Raw genomic sequence first — 10,456 nt, forward strand, 5'->3', positions numbered from 1 at the left:
TGCAGATGCTTATACCTATGAGAGCTAGTTCCCTAATCTAATTCCTTAATTGCTAGTTAATGCTTTAGCGGGGGTTAGTCTGTTGGTGTGCTCCTGATGCAGAGGTTTTGAAATCAACTTTAACAATTGCACATTTTTTCCAATGACCAGAGCCCTGCCCACAGTGCAGTGTTTTTCTTGTACTGGAATAATGTGAGATTTTCCTGGCCGTTCGTGTATACTTTGTGATTTGCTATTAGGCAAAACCTGGAACATTGCAAGGAATACCCAATGTGCCTATTTTGCACTAAAGACCACACACCTTAGCATAATGTACTTTCTCTCTTGCCCTAGGAATTAAAGCAGGACATCTCCAGCTTTCGATATGAAGTGCTTGACCTTTTAGGAAATAGAAAACACCCACGGAGAAGCTTTTCCACCAGCAGCACTGAACTCTATCACAGGGATGATACCAATGATGGCAGTGGTGGGGCTCGGGCCAAATCCAAGAGTGTCTCTTTCAGTTTAGGCTGCAAGAAAAAGGCCTGCCACAAGCCACCTCTCATCAGAACCAGGCCAAGAGCCAGTGGTGCCCAAGGAAAGTCAAAAGCTGAGTCATCAAGCAAACGCTCCTTCATGGGTCCTTCTCTCAAGAAACTGGGTCTCCTATTCTCCAAGTTTAATGGTCATACATCTGAACCCAGTTCAGAGCCAATGTACACAATTTCTGATGGAATCGTTCAGCAGCACTATATGTGGCAAGACATCAGGTATTCTGAGATGGAGAAAGGGAGAGCACAGGCCTGTTCTCAGAGTGAAATTAACCTCAGTGAGGTAGAATCAGGTGAAGCCCGGGGAGCTGCTCAGAGCAGTGAATGCCCTCTAGCCTGTGCCAGCTCTCTTCACTGCATACCCAGCATCTGCTCCTCAAGTTCTAAACTTTTAGACTCTTCAGAGGATGTGTTTGAAACTTGGGGAGAGGCTTGTGACCTGCTCATGCACAAATGGGGTGATGTACAGGAAGAACAAGTTACAACCCGGCTCTAAGTCAAGCCCCTATCACCTGTTCTGGAACTCAGCCGAAAATTTGTAATTTCCTTGCTCTCAGAATTGACATAGAATATAATCCCCTCACTGCCCCCACCCCTAGAAAGGAGAGTAAAACTCCTGTTATTTTCACCATCTTTTATAGTCCCATTCTCCACTTGTTGTTGTTATTATTATATTACTATTATTTGCCTTTGTATACCTATAAACACTAAGTCCATTTGACAACCAACTGAAGGGGTGTGTGCCCCTAATCAGCAGACATGCAGTCGGGTGCTTAACCCTTTGGCTTTGCTTTTTCTTACCCTTGCTTCCTTGAAGCTCCTGGTGCCAGTTTGCTACTGTTGCTGCCGTACAGGTTCCTGACCTTCCTCAGGATCTCCACACCATTTCCCCACAGGGCTGAGGATTATGCTTAGCCGTCCCCAGCAGCTATCAGATAAGGCAAACAAACATGCCTCTCTCTGTTACCCTTCAGTGCTCCATGCTGCCCATTTTGGTTCAATGAGCAGCATCAAAGGGAGCCTGAACAACCTGCAAAGTATTGTCAGATAGTGGTTTCTAGGTATAATTGGCCTTTTTGTTTTCTTTTTTAAACACTACAACTTCTCCTTATCGTGGGGGCTGTTGTTTGTTTCTTAAAGATGTGTGAGTTTCCTGATGCGTGCCAATGAGTATCTACCCCATAGTATATGTTATATCTAATAAGTTAGTGAATTCCTTTCTTGTGTTTGTGTATTTCAGTTAACTTACTACATTTTAAAATTTGATAGTACTGAGATCAATATTTAGGATGTGTGCTGTTTTCAAAAACATCTACTGCACTGTAATCAAGTTACTACATCTCATACATTGGCAAGAAAAAATAATTAGCTGGTATATATATAGGGTCCTATCTACTTTTGATAGTTTTAATCATCATTGCTACTGAAAAGTATTTCTAAGGTAAAGGACTGGATTTGAAAATATTTTTTATCAGAAAAATGACATCTTGTTGTCAAAATCTGAAAAGAGCCTCTTCATTTTAATTAATTGCTGATAAAAACAAACAAACAAACAAAAAAAAAAAAAAAAAAAAAAAAGAAAAACCACCACAAAACAATTTCAGGTCTAGATCGCCTGATTCTGGCTGCAGTTTTAATATTCACTGGGAGCCAATGCGATTGCATGTGTAAACTTATGTTATATACATAATATAACCCTAGTGATTTCATGGAACTATACACATGGTCAAAATTCTACTGTCTTCAAGGAAATCTGCATTTATACATCTCAACATATTATTTTCCATGGCATAAGAGGGCCTCATCAGAATACAAAGTTGCAAGTTAAGAAAATGAAGTCCATGATGCATATGGTCGTGTTAGACCTTATAACTGCCAAGACATAACCTGCTGAACAAGGGTGGTTTTTACGAACATTAGCACAAAGGTATCCTCAAGTTTAACCTGAAACAGCCCTAGGTCTGGGTCCTGGAGATTAAATTAACAGTATGTAGTTCAGAAAAGTAAGAGAGCTAGTTAGGTGTCACACTGTTCTTGTAAATGTCAATTGTAATGGGAATCCAACTAAATTCCTGTGCATACTTTTTGGTATAAATAAGTGAAATGAAGCATTATCTTTTTAAAATTTATATGTTTTTTATTTATTTATTTATTTGCTTGTTTGTTTTTGTGGCTGGCCACAGAGTCCTACATACCTCTCCAGCACCACTCACTTGGAGAAGCTGCTATGAATGTCAGCTGCTTTTTCTCCCTTCCCAAACAGATACAGCTCAGTCTATAGCTTCACTGCCCCATAATGAGGAGACAAAACGAAGCATTTTCAAACAATGCAAACATGCCTCCAAAATAGCTTTTGACAGTGTAGTTTCTGTTATTCGAACTAATTCCCATTTGACAATAAATGGTCCCAAAATAATTCCTTAATCATATCTGAACTGACCATTTACTCAAATCCCACTGCCCTCCTGCTTCTCTAACTGGGACTATCATAAATAGCCTTGACATCAATAACAGGTTACTTTCCAGAAGGAAGGTTTCTAAAGTTATAGAATCAACTTTCCCAATTATCAAATTTACTTTGAATAATAAATAGAACCTAGGCTACATTCCTAATTCATATTGATGGCACCAAAAACCAATACGTGGCCCTATTCTATCAAAAGAAAAATAGATGTCTTTCTCACAAATGCATGTACTTGTATAACCTTGTTCTGGCAGTTACTTTATCAGTCTGACAGAAAACAAGGGTAGCCAGATATAGAGCCATGCTCCAAAATCCAGTCTCCTCTCTATTACACTCTAAAGAGAGAATATGTATAGATCATAGTAGCCAATCTCTACTCCTGAAAGAAACCAGTGCAAATATTTCATGGACAGTGCATACTTTTCAGATCTTCTTAGGGTTATTATCTTTGGGACTTGGACTTCAAACTTCACTGGCTATGTTTAGGCCTACCTATGTTTAAGCCAGTTTGCTATTAAAGCTAAACAGCTATTGCCCTAACTTCCATGTTGGTGACACTAATGTTTTTATTAGCTCTAACTCAGTAGAAAGTAGGGAGGGAAAGATTTATGTTCACCCCTCTAACCTCTGGATCAGCTACTGTCAAGAGACGTATTTCAAATCAAATGCTTAATTTAAACATGTCCTCTGACCCTAGGGAAAGTATGAACCAACATGAGAGTAAGTTTAAAAACATAAAATTTTAGAGCTAAAAGAGAACTTTAGAGGGGATCTATTGCTTCTCTATTGCTTCTATCACAAACTCTTATTTTACAAATAGAAAAAAAGAGGCCCAGAGAAGGATGACTTGCTCAAGGTCACAGAGCAAGTAAATAAACTCAAATCTTGAAGATCACAGAAATAAGATGTTTATTATTTTATATGTATATATGAAAATGGAATGGCCACTATAGAGACCTTTTTGTTCATTTACCCAAAATGCTGTGAACTCCACAAATCTCAGACTGACATATTTAAACGTAAAGTTAAAAAAGTGGTCAAAAATAAAATATAATTATAAATGGTACAAAAATAATTTACTATTTGTCTAAATATCTATATCACAGTTCACCTCCATTACTGGTGGCTTTCTTATCACTTCTAGACACATGCATTCATTTGTTTAATTACATTAAAATTGCCCTGATAATTAGTAAGGGTAATGCTAATACAAAGAAAATGTTTCAATTATATTAAAAAATGACCATTATTCAGGAATCTCCTCCACTTATAGCTTTAAGTCCAGTGGAGTACAAAGACAGAGAAAAGGTCCCAAATTCAAAATCATTACTTTAGGAAGATGCAAAATTTTACAGGGATATAAATGCTTCAAGTTATACTTCTGTCCATTTACATGGGAATACTGGAAAATTTCCAGTTCTTTCTTCCTTCCATAGTCATTTTTCATTCTACTCTGACCTAATGTAGGCTATCTCGGCTAAGTCCAAAATATCCAAACATCTGTCTGCAATTTGATTAAAGAATGTAAAAAAAAGTCCTCTACCTTTTGAATGCCTTAAATAATAAATACCTTTTCAATAAGAACTTTATAGTTCTTATGGCAGTGAAAACTCTCCCCTGCAAACTTCACTGAGAATTTCAGTGAAAAATATGAGTTGATACTTGGCCAGAAAATATAACAATTTGATGTTCATATTACTTTGTGGGTGAGACTCAAGTGGTGTTTTGACTAACAGTTTAAGTTGCCCAGACCTTGGTTTGTTGAACCACCAGGTAAAAGGTGCTTGAAGTTAGGCAGACATTGTTTTCTGTTTAAAAGTACACAAGAAACATTGATATTATTTTGGTAATCAAGTTTTCAAAATAGTGCTAATAAACAGATTGCTTGTATACACAGAGCCAATATAAGTTGATATAATTGTTTAGATCATTTAAATAACCTCTTCATACCTACTTGTCAGCTGCCTCCAACCCTAACCCCTGCAGCTTTGCATCAAATCTATGGGTATTTTAGATTGTTTCTTTGGCTTGCTTTATCTACATAATTGTTCCAAATATCCACTTTGCTGTATAGAACTAGCCACTGGGAACGGAGTACCCAAATTCAACGTGAATATTACTTTAGTACTGAGAAATGTTATTTTTTACTATATTTCCAATGGCCCTTTTCATCACTTTTTCCCAATAGTTGTGGGTTTTGGCTTGCATTACTTCTGGGGGGATGTCTGTAAAAGTGAGAACCTTGTCTGTGTATATATACACACAGATGCATGTGTGCACACCATGCACACAATGAAACTTAATACCATTTGACTGCTCTGGCCTTGGGTCTTCATCCATTTTGGTAATTATTTGATCATTTTGAAAGGAGGACAAGCAGGAATACATTCAATTAAAAAAACTTCTTAAAAAAACTTCCTGAGATGTGGTGAGGAATTGCTAAAATGAACTGCCACCAAGGCATCTGCTGTAGCACAACTGTTAATATTAGAGCTCTCAGGATTTGAGGTTTCCAGTTTGAAGGAAAAATAAAACTTTTAGGTCACAAGAAAAAAAACACTAACTTGTAAACATAAAAATATACATTTTTGGTGAGCTGCATACTTCATATTTACTGTACACTGAGATACTGCTACTCATGTGCTAATGTGTGGCCTAGGATTTCCATCTATATGCTGCATGTTGGTCCAGAGAAGGTGCTGATAGGTGGTTTTGAGAACTTTACTTCTATGGATTGGAATGTTTATTAAGAAACAAAGGAGTAAATTACTGGAATGATACAGGCAGCAGGCAAGAGTGCTCTAGCATCTTAAAACTCATTATTTGTTTTATTCCCACTCTGCAGTGTATTTGTATCTCATATGCACTTGTTAGTTTATTGCATCTGAGTCATGGTCTTTTTCTAAAGAGGTACCAATAGTGTTTGTGGTACTTGAGAGACATGTACATATTAAGAATTATAATGTTTAAATATAAAATTAATTGGAACGCCCTTATGCCAAAAGCTAGTTTTCTTATCTGATGTGAAAAGTTGTGAAAGCTCTGTAGGAACTTCTTGCTACTACACAAATAAAAAACAAACAATTTCTGTAGTTAACACAAAGAGCCTGCAACTTTTGACCATTGTAATCAACCTTCATAAGTTCATGATTGCAGGACACATGTGCCCTACTCTCATCTCTCACCCTCAAAAAGCCTTCTTTGTAGCTCCAAAGGACTTGATAGAACCAAAAAGACTACATGAAGATGTACACAAGACCTGCAGTTTGAAGGTCATTTTCACCAATTTACAGTCTATTTTGTCCTTTGACTTTATCTATAAGCAGGTTTCAGGGCAACCTAACATCCTAGGAGTTGCACTTCAACATATGCACACATACGAAGGCACCATCCTCCGTGGCACTTGAACAAGCAGGTGGAAGTGTGCCTTTAATTATAGCCTAAGGTGGCTGACCATTTGCAAGTACAGTTATGCTGGGCTTGGCCATTTTATGCCTTTTCCCACAGATTTCCATATATCCTCCAAATACTCATTGCCACTAACTGCCTTCCAACCTAGAAACCTTCTTGACAGTTCTCTGGTCTTCTACAACCCTTAAAACTGACTCTTGGAAGACAGGACAAAGAAGAGGGTTTGGGTTTTTATGGGAGTGCCTGAGGTACTTAGGTGGTGGTAGTACAGGGACAGATGGAAAAGCTTTCAAAGTAAGGATAAATATGGAGTAAAGCACTTTAAAACATAAGGCTAAAACACCAGATTGTCCAACTTTTTAGATGTCCGCACTGAGATGGAGTTCCTTGATCTAAATAAAAAAGTAAAACATTAATATCAACATTTTCGCCCTCAGAAAAATCCAGAAGTGCAACAGTATATAAAAACTAGCTCTGAACAACCTATAAATCATTTTTTCACAGGTTAGGTCATATTCAGGTTGAATTTTAGATAGTATCAAGTTCTCTCCTGTGATTACTGTATTTAAATTCAACACATCAGACCCATAGTAAGATTACATTCATTGCCTTTTATAAATATGCACATTTGACCAATTATTGGAAAGATAGATTTCTCGAAATTTTATCTAAGAAATAAAATGAATGTCAAAACTCTACATGAAAGAAAAATAAAAGGTAAAATTTGGGGAGGGTAGTAGGAAAGAAAGCTAGATTCTGTATCTGGTGTCATATTTTAACCTCATGAATTTGGAATAAATATGCAAAGTAAAATTATAAAATAATGAGACTGATATTTTCATAAACATACCAGAATTTAAGCTCCAAAACAAATGTTGTGCTTCAAAGTAGTCACCATAAGCTGCACCCGTATTTGAATGCTGCCATTATTCCAACCATTGCAGACTTATGCTTTTGGGAGGATTTTCAAAATCTACAATAAAACCTCTTAATATCCTCAATGGTAGAAAATCATGATCCTAAAGGATTAAATTTTCAAAAAGTCAAAAGTAACTTTGGATCCATATTTGGTAAAAAATTGAGTGATCAAGCTGAGTTCTACTTTTTCTAATAAAAAATAAACATTTTGCCCAGCCAGTGCAGCTCAGCAGTTGAGCATCAACCTATGATCCAGAAGATAGCGGTTCGATTCCGGATCAGGGCACATGCCCAGGTTGTGGGCTTGATCCCCAGTAGGGGGCGTGCAGGAGGCAGCCGATCAATGGCTCTCTTCATTAATGTTTCTATCTCTCTCTCTCTCCCTCCCTCTTTCTGAAATCAATAAAGATATACTTAAAAAAAATAAAAAATACTTTTCATGTGCTGTTACATAATAGGCACTTGGATATGCAGTTATAAACTAATGAGACAGTAGTTATGTAGTTTGTAAAGTGACCTGAAACTCCTCTTTGCAATCTAGTTTGTTTTTTTTCCATATCAACTTTATTGAGAAATAACTTGTGTACAATTTCCTGTATCCATTTAAAGTGTACAATTCAGTGAGTTTTTACAGTTGTATGTACCCCTGGAACCATCACCAAAATCAAGATACAAAACATTTCCACCATCCCCAAAAGATTCCTTGTTCTCTTTGCTATCTGGACTCTAGTTTCAAACATGTTTGGAACAGTGGCAGCCTAACTGGCATAAGTGTATAGCTTCCCAAGGAGGACACTTTAAAGAACACTGTATTTAGGTATCGAACCTTCACTGATTTAGGAATAAGCATAATGACTTAAGCCTTGAAACATTTGCATTTAAAACAGTAAAACACATTCCAAGTTCCAATCACTTATGTTGTACATAAATTCAGAACTGGCTTCTCAAACCTTATTTGATGCTTAAAAAATGTCACTTTATAATGCAGAGGTTCTGACAACGAGGCTGTTCGCAGGAAGAAGGGGCAGTAAAGAAAAGCTATAGCCCTTGTAGAAAAATGGAGGAGGGGCTTTTGGGCTCAGTAGAGGGTCTGGTAGCAGAAGCAGGAGGCAACTCTAGCGAAATGATGATGGCAGATAGCTGAATTTTCGGGTCATTTGAAAATCACCTGTTCAGACTAGGTATTTTCTGTATAAGATTTAGTCATATTATTTTAAGTACAGCTTCATTATTTGTGGTCAAACAGTGTAGGACTTCCTTTTACAATATGTATTAAGCAATCAGTTCAAATAACCAAAGCAATATAGCCTGTAGTCTTAATAAGCACAGTGATAACTTTTAGTGTTCTTGGGCAGGAGATGCACTTTGAATTCTCAAGTGTCTAACAGGATCATTGGAAACAATGGCACAAAAATGAACGTGTGCGCTCAAGAGTTAAGTCAAATGTTTAACATAATCTATGGTTTTCTTAATGTTAAAGGCAATCCAAGTTGATAACTTTCAAAATTTTAACTCTTCAGATTACTCATTTAACATAGTAAAAGTAAACCCATGTGGTTATTTCAATTATAAAGACAAAAGACAAAGGCCTGTTCAAGGACATTTCAGTTGAAATAAGAATAAATACATCCTTCTCAAGTGAAAACGTTTTAATTTGTCTGTTTCTTATAAGAATGCACATCAGTGGTAGTATTCAAGAAAATACAAATATTTAAACTCTTCAAAGGATTCTATTTCAATATTTCTCAAAAACAGGGTTGAAATTGAGGATGAAGAGTATCTTCCTATTCAAAACCATGAATTTAGTTTGGAGCTAACATTTGATAGCAGATAAAGAATATTAGAAAACACAGGTGGTGTTAAATTCACTTTCTTAGCCACAATCACACATCACCATACATAAAATATTTGCATCAAATTTAAAGTTCAAATTTTATCTCCTGAGCTTAATCATGAAAAGGGAAAATCCCAAGTGTGTTTGTGTAAATGGCATTTTGGCTTTGCAAAATACTATCTTAAAAGCTAAAGCCTCCTTTAGTAACTAGTGCTTTAAATACTTTGTGTAAGAAGTACAAAGTTAGTGTTATTCTTAAATGTGTAAAAAGAATCTTGTACAATAAAATGATTTTGTGTATTTTTAGCTTCAGTATAAAGAAAAATAAAGCATTTGCTTTTTCCCCCCTGAAATGTATGGCTGCTCAGACTTAAGGTGTTTTGTTCCTCCCTTTCCCAATGTAATCGTTTATAGCCACCTATTATTAATAAACATGTATGAACAATAGATTTCACATTATAACGAGCAGAAATACTTAAGGGAGACGTCCGCTATCCAATATAGTTTGAAAAATAGATTACTGAGAATAAACATTATTAATATTATTCTAACTTTTATACTCCCTATTAAACAAAGCTGTGACTATTAAATATTTAAAAATTGAATATACATTCATAAAGAACCTGGAGATGATGACATGAAGTGAGCAATAGAGCTATAAAGCTATAGCTTAAACAACTGAGAAACCTTACAGATCTTATCCTGCAAATTTCTTATTCTTCTTGAGTACCCAAAATATGATACATATTGTATAGAACAGTGTGACTCTGTGCATAAGACACACAAATTGAGGTTAAGCAGGTTATTAAACTAGAATTGGAGTACATTTGGGCAATATTTTAAGCATCAGCTGACACTTCTTTTAAATTTTTTTTTGTAGTAATAGACTTTTCAGCAATTAGCTTTCCCCTAATTAATTCAGATTCCTAAAGTGTTACTATATTTTATTTTACTAATTAACATTAACATTGAGGCCACCAGAGCACTGGTTAGCATACCAGAACAGCTTAATTTTCAGCCAAATAACTCACTTGCAAGTCCTGGCCTAATTATTTTAAGTGTGCCTGGGTGTATAACCTTTATATGCTGGTTAGATAAGTAAGGACAATAAAAGAGGCAGTAATATATCTGAAAAATATCTACAGCCAGTACATGCAAAGACACAAATTTTTTACACACACTTCAAAAAGGAATACATACAACTAGCAAACAAGCACTAGAAAAAGTGCTCCACATAATCACGGAAATGCAAATTAAAACTACAATGAGATGTCACTTACTACACACACACCAGAATGG

General features: G+C 36.1%; 1 protein-coding gene across 1 annotated transcript in view; it reads left to right on the top strand.

The window, feature by feature from the left end:
- The window catches only part of TRPC5 (transient receptor potential cation channel subfamily C member 5), a 272,059-nt gene extending 270,732 nt beyond the window's left edge, over positions 1 to 1,327 (top strand). The window contains exon 12 of the mRNA XM_016198072.2: positions 334 to 1,327. Within this exon, the coding sequence (XP_016053558.1) occupies positions 334 to 1,026 (693 nt within the window). The 3' untranslated portion in view covers positions 1,027 to 1,327. The remainder of the gene's footprint in view (positions 1 to 333) is intronic.
- Positions 1,328 to 10,456: the final 9,129 nt, after the last annotated feature.

This window comes from Miniopterus natalensis, chromosome X (genome assembly GCF_054644295.1).
Source record: "Miniopterus natalensis isolate mMinNat1 chromosome X, mMinNat1.hap1, whole genome shotgun sequence".
Classification (NCBI taxonomy): Eukaryota; Metazoa; Chordata; class Mammalia; order Chiroptera; family Miniopteridae; genus Miniopterus; species Miniopterus natalensis.